At 46.7% G+C, this 21719-nt stretch overlaps 1 protein-coding gene across 1 annotated transcript in view; it reads right to left on the bottom strand.

The window, feature by feature from the left end:
- Nucleotides 1–21719, bottom strand: part of LOC146772749 (rho guanine nucleotide exchange factor 11-like) — a 276718-nt gene that overhangs the window by 84805 nt on the left and 170194 nt on the right. The window contains 1 exon segment of the mRNA XM_085637027.1: nucleotides 18573–18660. Within this exon segment, the coding sequence (XP_085493153.1) occupies nucleotides 18573–18660 (88 nt within the window).

Here is a 21719-nt window from a genome sequence, read left to right as displayed (position 1 = left end):
TACTGTGGAAGATGGTCTGGTGCCGGTTGCCTGGAGCTGTTTGAGTGGAGGAAGTTTGTCAGTTGCTCATTGAGTGTCTTCCTGATGACATTTGCTGGGTAGGGAAGCATGGTGATGTTCCAGGAGATCCTGCGGTACTGCCGTCCGTTGTTTAAGAAGGGCCTGGGTCTCCGCATGCCTCCAGCTCCCATGGAATGTGGCAAACTCAAAGGAGACATTCATGACGTGCTGGACGTGGGCTTCAAGGATGGGGAATGATGTGGTTGAGATGTTGTGTGGGAAGGGGCCTGATTGAGAGCCACAGTGGATGGTGCACATGAGCCAGGTGGTGTATTTGCTGCTGATGAGAGTCCAGAACCTGAGGGGGGTTTGTCCCGCAGATAATAGTGCTGTCTGCCTCTGTGTGCCAAGGGTGTCGTGTATGTCGATGAGCTTGCAGTGGTAGAAAATTGCAAGGGATTTGATCTGCCTTGCAAGGGTGGGGTGTCTTTTGGATGGAGAGCTGCTGTCAGTTCACTCACAATGCTGATGAGCTCCTTGATGTCGTGTGTTTTGGTGCCTCAGCCCTAGCTGAAGGATCTCCACTTGTCCTTGCTGATGATATGGCTGTGTGTGGCGTTTTCCAGGGCTGTAAGGTAACTGATGGTTCTTTGTGTTGCAAGGTTTGCACAAGAGTCTGGCTAGATCTGTATGAGTCCAGTAGGTCTGCCTTGTCCCAGGTGGCGTAACTGTTGTTGTGCTTCACAGGAAAGTCCGTCAATGTGGCAAGATTGTTGGATCAGTTGCTGATCCAGTGTGTGAGGTTGCAGGGTGTGGCGGTGGTGTTGGTTCGAGTGTCCCACACAGCTTGTCTGTGGTGACTTACATCAAGCATCTTTAGGGGATCGGTAACAGGGTGTGGGGCAGTGTGTTGCTTGTCGGAGACGTGGATGCAAATGTTGATGGACCAATGATGGATGGTGGTGTGGTTCTCCTCCAGCAAGAAGTTACTGGCCTCCAGCCACATGTAACCTGTGGAGGTGAGGGCGTGCGTGCAGATGTATGTGTTGATGGCTTAGCAGAATTGTGGATGTAGGCCTGGAGATCTGTAGATGAGTGTTACTCTGAGGGTTGCCAGGGGGTTGGTGCGAAACCGGATTTGTGACTCTGAGGGTGTACTTGTGAATAAATTGCAATTTATCCTCCGGGATTGTTGGTGCCGTCCCTGCGGGTGATCTTGTATCCGTCTGAGATGGCAATGAAGAAGTTGTGTGTTGAGGATGCTTTTATCCAGGTTACTGTCATGAAGGTGATGTGTGGGGCTGTTGTGTTGAGGAGGTATCAGAGTCCAATGGCATGCTGGTGGACGGAGCAGGTGTGGAGTAGGAGGCACATGACCTGGTTGTTCGCTTAGGGGTTGCCTGATAGCAGGCGGTTGATTGTCTGGTGGATATTGCTTGGAGGGTGGCTGCAGCATGAGCCTAATGTGTGACGTGGCTCATGCAAGGACCAGAGGGTCGTGCACTGTGCACGTTGCAGGCGCAGGCGGTCCTGCCTTTGGCACGGTGTTGGCGCAACAGTGGCACAGACAAGCTGCTGGCTGCATTAAGAATGGGTGGAGGGGGGAAGGGAGGAGCATTTTGGAGGTGTGTGGGATGCAGAATCAGGGCACTCGATGGGGCGGTGCCGCAGGTGAGGCAGAGGCAGGCTGAAGGGGTGAGAAACTAGGCAAAAAGTAGCACACAAAGACAAGGAGGTCAGAAAGACACAGTGCAACAGGTGTATGTAAAGGAAGGAGTGTCAGGTTACTCATGGGTCACTCCGAGAAAATGTATGAACAATCACCAAAAATGACGGCCACAGGATCAGGCTACAAAATGCGGAGCTGCGCACAGGAGACACACCGTCAGCAGGCGTTGACGTCCCGTTGTGGGGAGCAACCTGCACAAATACATACACAACCAGGTACTTCATGCACAATAGAGATTATTAGCCATGAAGAACTGCATGCATGTTGCCGAAGTACACATACACTCATATGCTCAATCTTTGACAATTATGCCATAGATGACACATGCAAACTGGCAAGAGATCTGCAGTGACAGAGATGAGGCACTTTGGATTGTGGTGAACACCTTTATTACACAAACTCACACAAAGGGAAATGCATCCATATGAATAGACTCACAGGTCAGTTGACATAACATGTGGGACATACGCTGGACCCCCCCTTCACAACATGGATGTTGTAAATCCCAATGAACTGGCACACAAGTTAAGGGGATGAGCCAAACACATCCTGCTGGACACGGAGAGGCTGCAATTCCCCATTGAGCCTGTTGTTGTGATGTCCCACACTATGTCCACCCGTAGCATCCGCAATGTTTCAGAGGCAAGGTTTACACACATTGATGCCTTCATCAGACTCCACACTCCACTACAGATGACTGTCAAGAAGGGTGACTATCATGTCATGGGAGTGATGGTACATGTTATATGCTCCATGGTGAGAAGACATGTATGCATGGTACCACAACATGCACAGAAGAGGTCCCCACACATTCCCAACCAGCACCACCACCAAAATGCCTTGCTGCAATCCTTACCCAAACTGACATTTCCACATGTCCGTGCATGGAACGCTGATTCAGCACACGTTGCAATCCTCATGAGGAATAGCAGGAGGACAAAGATGACACAAGCAGACAACAGGCGCATAAAACCTGGGAATGACAGACACACTAGAAGTCACCTAAAACAATTCTCGCCACACACATGGTCAGTTACGAAACATGAACAATGTTGGACACATGCAAATTTCAAAGAAAGTCTCTCTGCAAAACTGTATGGCATGACATCATCACTCGAGTGACACATCAGAACACACATCAAAGTCACTTTGCATTCAGTCAGCTGGACACACACATTGCAACACATGCCACTCAATGCTACAAGCTTGCACACTCATACCCAGTGACTCACCACTATGAGAAGAAGTTGCGTACGAGCTGACTCCGGATATCATCCTCCTCATCACTTGCCTCGTGACCAAGCCCTTGATCCTCCACGGGTGGATGTTCCTGCTCATCCAGATCCAGGATGAGTGGCACTGCCTTCTCAACTGCCATGTTGTGCAGAATGCAGCACACGATGAAGATTTTGCAGACCTTCTCCGGTGCATATGGGAAGGACCCGCCTGTCTTGTCAAGGCACCGGAATCGGCTCTTCAGGAGGCCAAACGTCCTCTCAATCACTCGCCTGGTCTGCCTGTGTGCATTGTTGTACCAGTGATCTGCAGCTGTTCTTGGGTTGCGGAGAGGTGTCAGTAGTCATGGCATGTTGGGATATCCAGAGTCCCCTACATGGAAACACCATGTAAATAAGTTGGTCAGGAGATGCCGTAAGAGCCAAAGATACCGCAACACACAGGACAAACAGAGTATACCCACCAACAAGACATGCTCGTTCGTTGTGCAGCCGCAGCATCATTTGTGGCACCCTGCTACGCCTCATGATGTAGGCATCGTGTGCTGATCCTGGAAAACGTGCACAGACATGGGAAATCAGCATGTTAGCAAGACACACCACAAGGGCATTTATTGAGTGGTAATGTTTTCGGTTGCGATAGGCTTGCTCCTGTGCCTGTGGTGGTACCAAAGCCACATGTGTCCCATCAATGGACCCAATGACATGGGGTATCCTTCCCAGGGCATAGAAATCACCCTTGACATCTGTCAACTCAGGAGTAGGAAATTTGATGAATTCATCAAGGTGCTCCAACATGGCTGCCAAAACATCACGCAGGACACGGCTGAACATTGTCTGTGACATCCCACCAACATCAGCATGGTCAATTGAAATGTACCTGTGGCAAAAAAATGTAGGGCTACCATCACCTTCATCTTGGGGGTCAGCACAGTAGGATACCTGTGTCGCAGTTGGAGGTGTGGTGCGAGCTTGTTAGTCAAGTCCTCAATCAACTGTCGAGTGAATCTGTAACGTCGGATGCAGGCACGTTCCCTCATGGCAGCCAAGTCTGGCATTGGTCTTGGGACAGGCGGTGCCCTGCAGGACATTGTTTGGAATAATGAAGATTGAGAGTCTGTCAACATCAATGTCAATGAACATAGCACATGCTAAACTGCTACTAAACATCAGGTAACTATGGAGTCTGGTGTGTGCAATACATCCAGGACACATATGCCAGCTTGCTGGCACTCCTACGAAAAGCCAGAAACACCTGTTGATTGTCAAGTCTACATGGGATGCACTGAAATGAGCTGGGGGCCAGTCTGAGTGAACAGCCAGAGATATCTCCGGAATGACACACATCCACATAGCTGCATTGGAAGGATGTCATCTCATCCAGACAGCTGACTGCAAGGCACACGCACAGCTCACATGGAATGTCAAATGTACATATCAAACACATTGCGATGAAGGGGTACACGTGACAACAAAAAAACACAGCCATTGAGACGACGCAGACATGTGTGCCTGGGAAATTATGATGTCCGATGCACACAGACCCTACAGCCGTGGGAATCCACATGTGGCATGGTGTGCGTAGATGTGTGCCATGCCCATCTCCACACAGACCCATGTTGGATGCACCAACAGCAGATGCAGTTGACGGAACACTAACAGCAAGCTCATGGGAACACATGACACACACCTTCTCATAGTCACATAGGGGCATGCTGATCGTGACATGTCAGTTGATAGAGTGTCCCTGTTCCTGGCATCAGGAGAAAGGTGCAGGTGTTGATGACTGTGCCATCCCACTGCTGCTGTGCATGACACAGTTGGACTACAGACACACATGTGGCAAGTGACAAGGTGATGTGTGCCACATAGTACCCCATCACACATGACATGTGTCCACAGGTCATCACACATCAATTGTGCAACTAGATGAGATGACCTGTGCAATATCACTGGCTGCCACACCTAGGGCCTGCACATGAAAGTATGCAATGACAAGTACTTGATGGACATCCTTGTGCGACTCGCCATTCCTGGCGTGTGTATGCCTCGTATCACCATTGTAAGCATGTGAAACACACCGTACCCCGCATTCATTGCGTGTGTATGCCCCGTGTCACTATTGTACTGGTGCCGTACCTGTACGTGTGAAACGCACCGTACCCCCGCATTCATTGCGTGTGTACGCCCAGTATCACTATTGTACTGGTGCCGTACCTGTACGTGTGGAACGTACCGTACCCCCGCATTCATTGCGTGTGTACGCCCCGTATCACTATTGTACTGGTGCCGTACGGGTACGTGTGAAACGCACCGTACCCCCGAATTCATTGCGTGTGTACGCCCCGTATCACTATTGTACTGGTGCCGTACGGGTACGTGTGAAACGCACCATACATGTGTGTGGATTTCAAAATTACATAGGGGACACATAGGGGACAAGTATTAGGCCCAAAATGCATGCTGCTTGTCATGGATACAGAGTTTTCAGTTGCAATGTGTCCATCAGGTGTCCTGGAACAGTCAGTTAGCAAAAAAATACAATGTTGCAAAGTGGTTGTTGACTTGACATGATGCTTAAAATTTGAACGATGCGAATGCGTGTCATTGGTGTATGTTTAAAGGGATTGGAGTAAACGTACGATGCAAATGAGTCTGACCAATCACTATGTACTCTAAATGAATGCCCCTCAGCAAGACAGATATAAGGCAGCCAGAACCCATGAGAGGGCACTTGCCTGCACAACTTTCGAGTCGACCACATTGTTGCTGTCTCTGCTTCCTCTGGACCATGTCGTGTACTTTGGAGAGGGCCCAGCCATTCACCCTAGAGGAGAATGAGGCGTTGCTGGGCTGCCTCCTCCCACAGTACCCCAAGCTGTATGGGAGACCAACGGAGCAGGTGAGTGCTGACTCCACTACCTTTGCCCATGCACCTGTTGTGTGACTGTCAATATTGTGTCCAGGTGGGACAGACATGCTATGTGAAACGAAGCTACACCTGCATTCATTGCGTGTGTACGCATCGTACCCATGGTGTCGGTTAGAATCGTATCACTGTTGTAATGTTGCCATAAGCGGTGTAAAACACTACCTTTGACTGTGCACCAGTTGTGTGACTGTCACTTCTGGCATTGTGTCCAGGTGTGACAGACATGCAATGTTGTTTAGAGTGGGTCCCGGGGGGGGGGGGGGACATGCTTATGTCTCTCATGCAGAGCATGATGTAGTTCCTGTGTGCACTCCTCACTTGCATTGTGCTTACTGTGACATTCACTGCATAGTGCATGACACATTCAGCCTGGCAAATCCTTGGTGACTTTTTTTCCTATTGTCCTGAGGTGATTCAGTGGTCCCCCCGGTATGACAGGTGACTGTACCTACAGATGTGTATGAGTTGAGTGGACCTGTGGTGAGAGTGTCCAAATGATGTGTACGACCTCATGGTACATTAATGTGTGTGAATGTTCCTTGTCATTTGGGTGAGTGTCTATGTGGAGTGTTGCACCACAGCTAAATGGAGGAGGCAACAGCTCTACCCATCTGATGTGACAAGTAAGCCGTGCTGTGTGTCTGACTTGCAGAGCTAGCACGACACCTGTGACTCCCCACAGGCAAGTGGCCCATGTGCAGAGGGAGGGTTGTATCCGCTGTTGTCACTGACAGGCGAGTGATCTGTGCCTGGGTGTGTCTGTCTAGTCTGCTGAGGGTGCGTCAGTGGAGTGGGACATGTGACTGCTTGGCACGTGCTGTCCATCGGCCTGCTGTTGCATGTGCTGCACAGTGTGTGCCATGATCAGTGAGTGTGTCGCACCCCTTATGCCACCTGTTGACTTTCAATGCCATGTAGTGCATTGGGGCTTGCACACAGGCCAATTTCTCATTGAGAATGATGCAATTCCTGTCAGCATCCTATGCCCTGTTCAACATATCAAAGATGTTCAAATGTGTGTCTCTGGGACATGAAGCAGGTGTAGTGATGTTGTCTCACTTTGTCATCCTGACAGGTAACTGCCTACGAGAAGATGTTGATCTGGCGGGACATCGTCAGGGCCGTGAGATCGGCGGGGGATCGTAGTCGGCGCCTACCACTGGTCAGAAAAAGGTGGCAGGATATCCAGTGATGGACCCAGTGGATCGCCCGGGTCCAGCTGGGGATCGACCCTCCTCGCCCCCACGGCGGGCGCCGACGCCTGACCGCCCACATGATCCGTGTCCTGGTGGTGGTCTTCCCTGACCTCGATAGGCAGTAACAGGAGAGACTGCAGCAAGGAGGGGATAGGTACATGGCTGTTTGTTGTGTTATGTGTCACCAGCTTTTGGAAGTGCTCTGTAGCCTGGATACACTCCCAGAGTTTATATGTGCAGTGCATTTTCTGTTCCCCAATGTCACCTGGTGCTCTTTTTATCCCTTCCCCTCCTTGACATGTGTCCCCTGGTCTGTGTGTAATCACATTTGCACATGGTCATCTAGGGTGCTAGAAAATCAAAGTGCACATTGCTTTCCGCATCATGTGGGAGGGTGGTCTGTCACTTGTGTTGGTACCTTGCCTGTGCCATGACCTGTTCACTATGTTGGGGGTCCATATTTGTTGGCACTGATGATGAGTCTCAACATAGGAGTGTGAGGTTTCAACTGAACACCCTTGCAGCATGCATGACCAATGTTGTGGCCTCAGACATGATGTGCATGAGTGGGAGATATGCATAGTGCCATGACAGTTGCTCATGGTAGAGTCAGCTCATTCCAGTAACACGGAGCAGTGTGCCCACTACAGTCCCCTGAGACACCCTGGCCTCCTAATCATGTGTGTCATCCAACACTGTGCACATTCTCTGTGGGTTCAGCATAGGTCTGCCACTGTGGCATTGTTCCCTGGCCTAGTTTGTATTTTTCCAATGTGTGCTACATGTGTCCACTGGACAGGGATACACCATTTGGCTTGTGCATACTCACACTGGGCAGTGCCTGTGTGGCTTTTCACAACAATCTGTTGATGGTTGTTAGTCACAAATATGTGTTGCGAGCCCCACGAGGTGATGTTGTGTCAAGTTGTTGCTGCACAGTTTTTGTAATCCTGATTAAGAGGTGTCACTTCTTGATCTGTATCAATCACATTGACTCAGGTATGGGGGGGTTGTGCAGGAGAGGCCTACATGGGCACCCCTGATTTTTCCTTGCCAGCTCTGACCTGTGGGAATTGGCTGTACAAAGAATCGCCGTGCAGTGCCCCTGTGATGGTGGCCAGTGCTTAATGTTCGTGCTTTGCAGCCTGTGTCATTTTTTTAAAAACATGATTTCTGCTCATACATTTTTGGCACCTGTGTGTGGTTCAGATGCAACGCAGTTTGGTCTTTGTGTGCTGACATCTGTGTGGACATTCTGGCTTGCCACGAGGGTGTCTCCACAGTACAGCTATGCTTTTTTACAACCCAATTGCAGGCCCATTAGCTTATGCATTGTCCTGGGTTTGGACATGTGTGCCACTCCACATGACAAGCAGTAGGACATATGTGTAGCCAACTGTCATCAGGTAACGGATGGCCATGTGACAACTGACATAATTCAAGTTGTTAGTCAAAAAAAATTGTACCTTGGCACTAACAGCACTTGTCAACAGTTCTTCATGTTTTTAATGTGGTAATTTGATGATTTGTGTTAAGAACACTAATGTGCCTGCATGAAAGATGTCTCCCAAGGAAGTGCACACCAAACAACATTTCCACTTTCATAGAACACGCTGGCACCTTTTCAAAGAAGCCACTGTTAGAATTAAATGGTGTTGCAGATTCTCCATATACATGTTCCCACAGTGGTCTTGATTTTGTGAAACTCCTTTGTTGTTGGTGATACAAACTAACGAGTGTCAAGACACCAAGACCTCCTTGGGCCCATGTATATGTACTTTCTGCAACACCATTTATTTCTAACAGTGGCTTCTTTGAAAAAGGTGCCAGCTTCTTCAATGACAGTGTAAATGTCGTTTTGTGTGCACTTCCTTGGGAGACATCTTTCATGCAGGCACATTAGTGTTCTTTTCACGAAATGGCGAATTGCCACATTCAATACATGTTGATTGTGTAAAGTATTGTGAGTCCCAAGGTACCAACATTTTTTCGTTTTGTGTTCCAAAGTACTTATAGGTCTCTGAGTGTGGTGACACCTTGAGTATTGAGGTGTGTTAGTTTACCTTGGGTGCACCACTACTGTTTCTTTCAGGGTAAACAAGAGGTGGCATGACTTCATTGTATTGCTGTGCTCACCTGTTCACAGACACTAGCTTCTCAGTGTATTTCTCATTCAAGTTGTGGCCTGGTGTGTTCTTTTTTTCCTTGTATCCAAGTGGCATAGTGGGGCTACCAACTGGGCAGTACAGGGCTTACATATGTGCGGAGTAATCTAGCTGTTACTCATGATGCATTGCCTGATATGCACTGGGACCTATTGTTTGTGTGCTCATGTGTCAGATGTATACAGGTGACTGATGCATTTCGGTTTCTTCTCCTTGCCCACAGCACCATCATCCCCAACAGATGGAGACACCTGCACGGACCTGGAGGAGAGACCCAGCGACAGTGCCACCATTGCTGTCGAGTCTGAGGGAGCCAGTGGCACGGAGGGTGAGGGGAGTCAGTCCGAGGACCTGTCTGGAGGCGATACCACCTACGACGCTGACTTCCTCGAGGAGGCGGAGGCTGCTACACCACATGGCAGCAGCCCCACATCTGTCCCCGCCTCCTCCGTTACCATCTCCGCCCTCCCAGTTGCTCCCGTTCCTTCTGTCCGTGCAGAGGCCCACCATGTCTCCTTCGGCCCCGGAACCGCACCCCCTGCCCCTGTCACCCCTGCTGCCCTCAGTTAAGAGTCTGTGGACATACTGCAGCAGTTGCAGGTTGGGCAGGCATCGGTCCTGACTGTCCTCCATGGCCACACTACACTGCTCACACAGATGGTTTCATTCATGGCGGGCATGTCAGCAATGATGTGTGACCAACGCAAGATTCTGCGGTCCATGGACTCTTCCCTGACGGCAGCAGTTACTCTCCTGAAGTGCTCCGTCCCCCCCCCTACCCCGGACCCATCCACACTTCCCTCTCACATACCTGTCCAACGCACACCCAGACAGTCACGAGCACGCACCCCACCAGACACAGGCAGCACACCCCCAAGTAAGGCGAAGCGCACACCTCCTGGCACGCACACTTAGGGGGATGTAGGCACACCCACAGGGTCTGAGGACAGACGACATACACGCAGCCACAGTCACAGTCCGCAGTCCTCACAACCCTGTCCCTCCAAAACCACTCCCCTTGGCTCCTCTGCCAAATGCTCACCCAAGCAGCTCTTTCTGGCTGAGATGGACCTCGCCCCGCTGAGCCACCACCCCACAAGCAGGCGAGGAAGTCACCGGGCACGGGAGTTGAGTCCCCCACCACATCGACCCCCTCCCCCAAGAGCACTGCACCCCATCCCTCGCCCACCACACCCTCCCTTGACCCTGGGGAATCCTCAGGTGCAAGGGTTGTGCTGGACGTACTTGCAGCGGTGTGCAGCGCCGAGCTCGCCTCCACCTTCGGCGCTGACCCACCCCCTGTGGTGAAGACGTCCACCCCTGTACCCACCACACATACCCTTTCCCCTCCTGTTCCTGCGGTGCCTGGTACTGCCCCCGATGATGCCCCACCACCGTTCGACAAACCTGGAGGTTCATTTGTGCAGGCAAGCTAGGGGTAGACGCGGTCCCCTACGTCCCCTCTTGGACTTTACATATGGACTGGCCATTGGCCTGTGTAAATAGTCTATTTGTTGAATTGTTTTTTTTGTACTGACTAAAGCCTCTTGTTTTACTTTCAACACTATTGCATTTCAGGTACTTGATGTTGGTGATGAGGCTCCTGGAGTTGGTGTTCTGGTAATGTGTTAGGGTTCTGAGAAATGTTTTTGTATGATGGTCATGAGGCGGACCATGGTATCTGTGTGCCATCACAATGTCTCTGCAAAGAATCATTGGTAGTGTGTGTTCATTTTGTTTTGAGACATTGTCCCAAGGAGTGTTCCTTCCTCTGTGGCACCTGACATCTTCCCTGCAAACAGTTGCACAATTGTTGTGCTGACCTGTGTCAACATTTCCTTTGTTGGTGACGGATCCCTTCAACAATGGCCATGCCTGCTCACCGATGTCTCCTGCTGAATCGTCTGTGCCATCCTTGCTAGTCACTGTACCTGTGTTTTGAGTATTTAGAAAGGCCTTCAGGGACAAATTCGCCCTTTTCAGCACTATGCATGTGTGTAATCACGGCCTACCACACAAATGGTACTTGTTATGCAGGGTATTTGGGCACCTGACTCACAATTGTGGGCATTGTATCTAGGAGAATTCCACACTATTCCTTCCATGAGAGACAACATCTTGGTGGCTGGACCAGCACCTGGACATTCCTATCACTCATGGGATGTGCGTGACAGTGTGTGTTCCCTTTGGCTATCTTAGTTTTGTAGGCAGTTACATGACTATACAGTCTTGTGGCATGGTATCAGGGTGTGTATTGTGCTGCATCCGCCATGGGTGGGTATGCATGTGTTATTTGTCCTCACACCCACATGTGGTGTGTCATGCAGTGGGTGAAAGACATCCATCCTCCTGGGAGTGGGACACTGCTGTCAGTGATGTGTTGTTATAGCACTATCATCATAGTCCAAAGTTAGGGATGCGTCCATACCACCATGTAGGTGTGGTCATTTGATAATGAGGTACACCCCCCATATCTCTGTCCACTGCTGGGAGTCCTCTGCACCCACCCCCATGTCTCTGTCCACTGCTGGGAGTCCTCTGCACCCACCCCATGTCTCTGTTCACTGCTGGGAGTCCTCTACACCCACCCCTCATATTGCAGGCCACTGCTGGTAGTCATATGCACCCACCCCCATGTCTCTATCCACTGCTGGGAGTCCTCTGCACCCACCCCATGTCTCTGTCCACTGCTGGGAGTCCTCTGCACCCACCCCCATGTCTCTGTCCACTGCAGGGAGTCCTCTGCACCCAACCCTCATATTGCAGGCCACTGCTGGTAGTCATATGCACCCACCCCCATGTCTCTGTCCACTGCTGGGAGTCCTCTGCACCCACCACCATGTCTCTGTCCACTGCTGGGAGTCCTCTGCACCCACCCCTCATATTGCAGGCCACTGCTGGTAGTCATATGCACCCATCCCCATGTCTCTGTCCACTTCTGGGAGTCCTCTGCACCCACCCCCATGTCTCTGTCCACTGCTGGGAGTCCTTTGCACCCACCCCCATGTCTCTGTCCACTGCTGGGAGTCCTCTGCACCCACCCCTCATATTGCAGGCCACTGCTGGTAGTCATATGCACCCACCCCATGTCTCTGTCCACTGCTGGGAGTCCTCTGCACCCACCCCCATGTCTCTGTCCACTGCTGGGAGTCCTTTGCACCCACCCCCATGTCTCTGTCCACTGCTGGGAGTCCTCTGCACCCAACCCTCATATTGCAGGCCACTGCTGGTAGTCATATGCACCCACCCCCATGTCTCTGTCCACTGCTGGGAGTCCTCTGCACCCACCCCCATATGTCTGGACACTGCTGGTATTCATCTGCACCCACCCCTATATGTTTTGTCCACTGCTGGTATTCATCTGCAGCCACCCCCATATGGCTGGAGACTACGGGTATTCATCTACAGCCACCCCTATATGGCTGACCACTGCTGGGAGTCCTCTACAGCCACCCCTACATGTCTGGACACTGCTGGTATTGATCTACAGCCACCCCCATATGGCTGGCCACTGCTGGGAATCCTCTGCAATCACACACCCACCCCCTTGGAGCCGTACACTGCTGGCCTGGACCTACACACACACCAATATGAAGGAAACATGCAGGGCCAGACCGTAACCCCACATTTGTGGCGTGTGTATGCCTCATATCCCAAATGTACTGGTGCCGTACGGGTACGTGTGAAATGCACCGTACCCCCGCATTCATTGCGTGTGCACACCTCGTATCCCAAATGTACTGCTGCCGTATGGGTACGTGTGAAACGCACCGTACCCCCGCATTCATTGCGTGTGTACGCCCCGTATCACTATTGTACTGGTGCCGTACCTGTACGTGTGAAACGCACCGTACCCCCGCATTCATTGCATGTGTACGCCCCGTATCACTATTGTACAGGTGCCGTACCTGTACGTGTAAAACGCACCGTACCCCCGCATTCATTGCGTGTGTACGCCCCATATCACTTTTGTACTGGTGCTGTACCAGTACGTGTGAAACGCACTGTACCCCCGCATTCATTGCGTGTGTATGCCCCGTATCACTATTGTACTGGTGCCGTACCTGTACGTGTGAAACGCACCGTACCCCCGCATTCAATGCGTGTATACACCCTGTATCACTATTGTACTGGTGCCATACGGGTACGTGTGCAACGCACCGTACACGTACACTTCCGTTGTTGCGGTACGCAGGGGTTGCTGGACACGCCCCCCCCAAGTGACCAGACCCTGGTGGTAATGTATGGGCTCCATATTATAGGTTTGGCTTTGGGTATGGGGTATATTTCCTGCCCCTCACCCCCCCCCCCCCCAGCCCCTGGGTGTTGTTCTCAGCTTCTGCTGCGTGTGCGTCGGTTTCGGTGCACCAGGTCGTAGGCTAAGAGGACCGGTATGACACGTACGATGGGGTTCATGGCGTGTACGTCGCGTACCGGGGCTCCGTTTGTAGGACTCTGCTTTTACGGCTGTTTTTGACTCCCGTAACAAAAGAGCCGTAGGGACGAATCGTACTTGCGTGGCCGGAGACAGCTGCTTAAATACGTCCGGACGTCGCGTACAGGCTGTTCCAGATCGGAATCGTAGTTTTTTTTTACCCGTACAGACTTTTGTACGATTCGTACGGAAAGAGGTTTTCTGTACGAATCGTACTTCCTAGGTTGTAAGGAAAGTTTACCGGGTACGAGTCGTACGGAGAAAACGCTTCCGTACAACGATTCGTACAGCCTTTTTCCAGGATTGGAATCGGCCCCTTATTGTCTGCATACCAGAAGGCGGCCAACAATACACAAAGTTTGTCCAAAAATGCTTGAAAAGTTTGAAACATGAATTAAAAACTCTTAAATCCAGATTAATAGAACCACTAATTCTATCCTATACGCAAATGGTACTTTTTATTTGTTCCATTAAATTCATATTTGTATTAACAGTTAAGCAAGAGAGTGCAATATAAAATGGCCCTTTCACATTACTCTCTAAGCTGCAAAATCCAACAAAATTCAAGAGGAGTGACAAAAGCAAAACAAATTAGAGAAAGAAATGACCTCATCCAGAAAAGAAGTAGCAACAAAAAACAATACATTTCAGGTACATCTATTTGGAGAGCAATTGGACAGCTTTACTGATCAAGGGTGGATAACATGAGATTATGATGTACTTATCTGTAAAATAGTTTTGAAACTATTCCGCCACAGAATTACTGGGTCCATACCTGTCCTTATTTGTTGCCCCATCTTTGACGGTGGGAAGTACCATTCCTTTATGACGTTACATGTAAGCATGCAATTCACCGGTGCATATGCTTCTATCGCTCTTAGGCATACCTTAATTGAAGCATAAGCTAGATTTCATGTGGGTACTTGGACACAATGCAAAGTCTTGGCATTTTCTATTTTTGTAGGTAACTGGTCTATGTGTAGCGCCCCCATTTTTTTAAGATTCTTTGTACCTCTCCCTGATCTAGTTCCCACTCCTGCGAGATACCTTCTGTCTGCCTCATCTGTCTGCGTCCATGGTTTTCTACCCCAGCATGTGTATCGCTGTCAGTGAGCTCTTTTTTTTGGAGTGTCCATATTCAGATCTCCTGTGCTAGTTTGCATAGCACACATCATGGAAGGCCTTCCTGACACCCCCCCCCCCCAACCACCCACCCTCCCCTGTTTGTCCACGAAGAATATTTGTGTTGGGTTGTCTGTTTGGATCTGTACTACTATCTCTCTGATATGTTTGTGAAAGGCCTTCAAGTCAAAGAAGTCTGTTGTGAGTTCTAATATTTGATTGAGTTTTTCAGCTTTCTGTGGGTTCCATTAGCCCCTGATTTTTTTATTCTCCTGCATGCACCCACCCAGTGTCGGGTGAGACTGTTGTGATGGTGACCTAGAGAAGTGGGTATTTTGAATGGCCTGCCTCTTGTGATGTTTTCTGCTATCCATTACTATATTTACTTTTGCACAAGATCCTCCCAGTCCCCCACTGATTGTAACCATTGGCTCAGCAGCCTTTCTTGGTTGAGTGTCCTATGGAGTCTGGCAGGTGGGATTCATTTAATGCTTGAAGCCATCATTCTCAGCAATTTCAGGTTCACAATCTCAGATGGTCTCTTCCTGCAGTGGCAAACCTGCTATGTCAATGACTGCACGCTCTTTTGAACCAGGCATTCCTTTATCGCAACTGAATCTGCCCCAGCTATCCATTTTAGTCATAGGGAGTGGTGAAGACTTCTCATTGTTCGCCTAAAAACTCAGTATGTCTACTACTTCCATCATTATTTGTATACTGATCTGAAGGTCTTGCGAGTTTGCCTTTTACCATCCAATTGAATCGGTAGGGGTACGCTTGTATCTCCTGCTTTCTCAAGTGAGCTGCTACTTCTGCAAGACATTTTGCAAACACACTTGGTGCTGACTTTATCCTAAAGGGTAAAACTCTGAATTAGTAATGTGAATTGTGTACCAAAAACGTGAGGGATTTTTTGTGCTTGAAGTTCATCAGGGTGTGCAAGTATGTGCCCCTTGAGGTCTACAGTTGCTATGTAATCCTCTTCTTTTAGCAATGGGATGGCTTTCTACAGTGAATATGTCTTGAGATTTTGTGTCTGATTAATGTCTTCTGTAATCTCAGGTCTATGATGGGTCTCAATATTAAATTTTGTTTGGGGATGAGGAAGCAGAGAGAGTACAGTCATTAGGTTTGTTACTCTTTTGGCACCTGCCCTACTGCGTCCTTCTGTATGAGGTTGTGTATTTCCTGTTTTATAACAGTGTCATTTCCTCTCCTTTGCAAGCTCTCCTGTTTGGCTTGACATCTGATGTTATCATTCCTAACTCTAGGCAGTAACTGTGTTTTAAGACGTTCGCACCCATTTGTGATAGGTGATGTTCCTCAATTCCAGGAGCAAACCTCCCAGTCTACTCCCTAAATGTGTTTGATGCTGAGGGCTTCTCTTTGCGAGTCACTTGCTGTCTGTGGCTGATCCACTTATGGTCTGCCATCACCAAAGGCCGTGACTCAAAAGAAGTGACTCCACGCCAATGGGTATGGCCATGCAGTACTAGGTCTCTACACACTCACCCCTTGGGAGCACTGTGTTGGTTGTAGAATGGTCTGCAAATTCCCTCTTTCAATTGCTCTCCTGGTAGGAGGAGTGCTCCTACTGTAAGACCCCCTGAATTGTAGGGGCCCACTGCCTTTTCCATCTGATTGTATTTTTGTATCTGCTGGAGAGAGTCATCAACTGCAGCTCCGTGCGGCTTTCCCCTGTAAAAGACATAATTATCAAAGAAATGTGGACTTCTTGTTTAAAGCTGGATACTATTAGTAAGGCACGTATTCTTAGTGTAGTGTCCATGCACATCGGTCTGCTGGTTGCTTTAGCAGCTTCAAGGGCTGACTTGAGGCTGGAATTTAAGATGGTCTTTCCTGCTTGTATTGCATTTGTATTGTTTTTGGACATGTTGCATCAGTTCTTTCTTTTCCTTCTACAGTTAATAGCACTAGAATGTGTGGTGCGTCACTGTGTGGCTTCTGAATGCCTCATCTTTCTTCCTTCCATCTCAAACAGCTTATTTTTCTTCTCTGGGACTGGTACTTTGGATGCTGTAGCATTAGCCCTTTTCCTCGCAGTGCAGTCTGCAAGCTCATTGCTTGTTGTCTAGTAAGTCTTTCTAGAGGGTTTATATTTCTTCTCTACCCTTGTTCTTACTACTTCAGAGGAAGCTGACTTGTTAAATGCTTATTTCCTCTGGTTCATGATTCAAGGTAGCAGGGGCAGAAACTGATCTTTCTTCAGTGATATCAGTATTTCTGGGAGGAAACACTCCAGGGCCTGTCTTTTTCTAGCTGTACTTTTAAGTGTCTACTCTCCTTTTAATGACAGCATCGTACAGAAAAAAGTCATCCAGTTGGGCTGGCAGAGAATGGATGGAGACAGACCTGTGCTCAGGAGAGTTGGTGTCTAAGTCCTTCCATACATCCTCATCTCCTTGGGATGCCACTAAGATGAGTTGGTCATATTACTCATCCTCATCATAAAACTCCAACCTGCTCTTCCGCTGTGGGTTCTGAAACACGATAGGGGGTCTGTGTCTGCTTGGCTCCCCTCTTCTATCCTTATTAATGTTTCGAATAAATGGTTAGTCTGTGAGACCAAAGTGCAGGCTATGGCTGATGCTAATCTGCTGTAACCCTCATCATTGTTATGATATCTCAAATTACTATGCATCAATGTACAATTCGCCATAACAGTTAGCGTGAATCACTAACTGTATAATCAGTGTAGTGTCCTGAGGTATTTTAGGCACTTTAAGGCCTTCAAAGAATTGTGGTCTCCAGAAAACCTAGGTTCTAACGGTAATACATATGGCAAAAACCAGCTTCAAAAGTAAAATATGTCACCATAGGATGCAAGACGGATATACAAATAAAATTTAGGCCTGGGCGGTAAATCCCGTTCCGTTCGCGGAATTTGCGGAATTTGGGTAATTTCGCGTTCCGCGGAGAACGCGAAATTGCTCAAAAATCTGCGTTCCGCGACTTCGCGAAATTTTTTGCTTGTTCGCGTTCTCAATATGCGTGTTCGAGAGATATTTCACCCCGAGCACGCAAACAGCGATCGCGAACAGGAAAAAAGTATCGCGAACAAGCAATTCCGCGTGTTCGCGGAATTTCTGCGTGTTCGCGGAGATTTTTTACCGTTTCGCGGAGATTTGCGTAACGCGATTACGCAAATTCCGCCCACCCCTAATAAAATTAAAGGAAAAGAACAGTCACAAAAAGGCCACAAAAATAAGAAAAGTAGAATTTTCTTTTTAAAGTGATTGATGACCAGCGCTCCTAGAACAGACCAACTGGGTTGCGTCAAAAATGTTGGCAAAGCTTTGTGAAGGATACATGCTAATAACTATTTATTTTCTCTCGAAAGCATTACAAATGTATCAAGTGATATAAGGGAACCACAGCAGAACCTCTGATGGTTATTCCTCAAACTGTTCAGACAAGATCTAAATACTGCGGAAATGACTGCTGGTAACATTAGAACTGGACCAGTCATTTCACATTATCCTTAGAAGAGTGGCATTGAGGACTCTACACAGGTTGTCTGGAGAAGCGCAACAGTCTCAGAGATCAGAACTTTTTTTAGACTTCTCCTTCTGGCTATCCCTGTACAAAACAGTTATATATGCAAGCTGTTCCAGCCGGTATGAGGAATCACTGACTATATTCATCAGGGTACTTTGGAGCCTCTACAAAATATGGACCTTAGGAAGAGTCCTGTTGCTTCACTGTTCGCGTATTAAGGTGTCAGCTGAAATTCTTACCTGTTTCTCCCCAGAGAAGTGCGTGCCACAAGCTCATAGATCTGAGGTACATACTCGAATGTTGAAATGATGTAAAAGGCTTTCTTATCTGAAAAACAAATGAAGACTATACAGTAAACCACCATGGCAGAAACTGAAAGGTAATAGACACAACAATGACGGAATTCCTAACTATTTATATACCAACTTGCCACAAATAAAGACAATAGTTTACATAAGTACCAGTTATGAAATCTATGGAAAGTAACTTTTAAAGGTACCACTAATTTGAAAAACAAAATGAAGAAATAATATTGCATACTTGCTAAATCCTTTTCTCAGCAGATGGAAAAGTTAGCAAATTCCTAATTACAGTCAAACACTCATATTATTACAATGTTTCACTGTACATAAAAGCAATGATGCCCTCCAGGCTGAAGTATCACATTTTATAGAGCAAATACCGAAAGGTTCTGAAACAACAGCCAAAAGGCGGCGGGAGCCAAGCCAGTGAAATAAAAATGAAATATTTGTTTTCCGAATGAGTCATCAGATTTTATCCAACTGAGGCTCATTTACCAACTCGTTCTTTTCCTATCACATAACACTTTATTCTGAAGGTTTTCCATTCTTAAAAGTAATATACATAAAATATTGTACATTTTATATTATTAGATCATAATTAAATACTAACAAGGGTGCTGAGACAGAATATTGAGTTGGGAATGTCGACTTACACAAAAATCGATTTGTAAATATTGTGATTCAGAAATATCGACAGCAAGAATATTGTGGTCAATAATATCAAATTTAAGGTAAGAAATATAGTTTTAAAAAATATAGGTCATTAATATTGTTTTAAAAAATATAGATGTTTAAATATTGATTTTTTAAGAAGTGTTATGTATTTTAGTTTATATTTTAAATGTACGTATGTTTTGTGTACAAGTATTGTTTATGTTTATTAATATGTGTTAAATTTGTAGTAGTTATGAATTTTATTTTAATTACATTCTGCATTTCTTGCTCCGTAGCTGGTTGTGGGTTTATAGGGGAATAGGGTGGGAAGTAATTTAATTATAATAAATGAATCATTAATTTTTCATTTATTTAATTTAGATTTTATAGCGTTAATTGTGGGAAGTAATTTATTTATAATTAAATATTATTTGGTTGTTAAATACTATTAATTAATTGATAATTATGATGATTGTGTGATTTGTTTTAGGGGCAGGTTGTGGGGTTTATAGGGGTAAAGGGTGGAATGTAATTTATGTTTGATTAATTAATAATTAGTTGTTAATTTATATTAATTATTTTATTGAAAATTGATTATGCAAATTGTCTTATTAATTTTAGGTGCGGGTTGCTTGGTTTATAGGAGTATAGGGTGGGAAGTAATTTACGTTTAATTAATTAATAAGTTGTTAATTTAAATTAACTAATTCATTGATAAATAATTATGCGAATAGTGTTATTTTTTTTAGGTGTGGGTTGTGGGGTTTATAAGGGTAAAGGGTGGGATGTAATTTATGTTTAATTATTAATAATTATTTGTTAATTAATATTGATTAATTAATAAAAAATTAAAATGGAATTTCTGTAATCAATTTTAGGTGTGGGTGTGGGGTTTGTGGGGTAAAGGGTGGGAAGAAAGTTTTGTTTAATTAATTAAAAATCGGTTGATCATTAATATTAATTGATTAATTTACGTTTAATTAGTGTATTTTTTGTGTGTGGGTTTTATTGTCATAGGGGTACAGTGTGGGAAGTAAATAAATGTTACTTTATAACTAGTTGTTAAATACTGTTAGTTTCTTTAATTGAAAATAGGTTTTAAATTGTGTAATTCATTTCTTTACAGTTTAACTGTAGCTGTGGGTTGTGAGGATTATAGGAGTTACGTGTGGGAAGTTAAATAATTTTTATACGTTTTCATTTGTGTTTTAAATAATAATATTTCTTTAATTCGTAATTAATTTTGTTAGTTGAGGGAGTACATATTTTTTTAAATGTTGATGTGTGTTGTGATTTGTGTGGTGTTATAGGGTAGGAAATAAAACAAGTACATTTATGTAATTCATTTTTTTGTTTCTAAATAATTTTTAATGAAAAATATTTATTTGTTTGGAAATTACTTTTTATTTCATTTAATATAAAATGTGTAGGGGGGGCGTGGCTTGGACGCCGAGTAAGATGGCCGCCTGAGCTCGGAGCTCCGCTGCGCCATGGCGGATTTTTCTTCCTATCTTGCTATTTTGCTGCCGTTTCACCAGACTTCCTTCGGTTCCAGCGAGCGGAATATGCCGTGCTGATGATGTGACCACCAGGCTTGTCGCACACGCAGTTATACCCTGTTTTCGTCGCATCATGTAAGTGCCTCAGCACGACCGCCATTTTAAGATCGGCGCGACGCGCGCGCGAGGCTGAAATGGGCGCATGTCCCCTCAGAACGTGGGATATTGATAACGCTTGATGGCTTCTTCCTCATACCTCCAATGCTCCTGCCTTACCACACTTTCAGCTTTCCTCCATTTCAACACCAGCACTACTTTGTCTCCTTGTCTATGTTCTGGGGGAGCAGTTACCTCATGTTGGCCATATTAGTGGAATACTTCCCTTCTGCTCATTACTGCTGCTTCATGAGAAATCACTATTTTCATGTATTCCACACAAGACGTTGCTCCTAATGTGCTCTTTTTGAGGAATTATTCAGTTTTTATTTTCTTTTTCCTTCCTAAGGACTTTGTACTTTTTGGTTTGTCCTGCAGAGCGAAGTTCACTCCATGCCTACTACGTTTATTGTGATTATGCTTCCTCTGTGGTTGTGTCACAGGGATATATCTTTATATGGCAGTCATTGAATTATCCTTTACAAGCTTTTTTGAGCACTAGTGTCTGGACTTCGTCAGCAATATATAACTAAGATTTGGCGCATAAGAGCTCCGCGCTGACGTATGGTCTCCCTGCCACTATTAGAGGAAGATTTTAATGATTGGTTGGAACTGCCTTTGATTCCTGGATTCCCACGGTTTTTACAGTTGTCTTTTACTGCTCTTGCTGGCCTCTTCGTTTCCTTACTAAGCATCTTGGAATCTTTGTATTCTGCATACGAAGTACACCGGTGATTTAGTTTTTATTCATTCCATCATTTGCACGTTCAGGTCT

Source organism: Triturus cristatus, chromosome 12, assembly GCF_964204655.1.
Source record: "Triturus cristatus chromosome 12, aTriCri1.1, whole genome shotgun sequence".
NCBI classification, from domain to species: domain Eukaryota; kingdom Metazoa; phylum Chordata; class Amphibia; order Caudata; family Salamandridae; genus Triturus; species Triturus cristatus.
The sequence above is the reverse complement of the archived record's forward strand: the minus strand, read 5'-3'. Positions and strand labels throughout refer to the sequence as shown.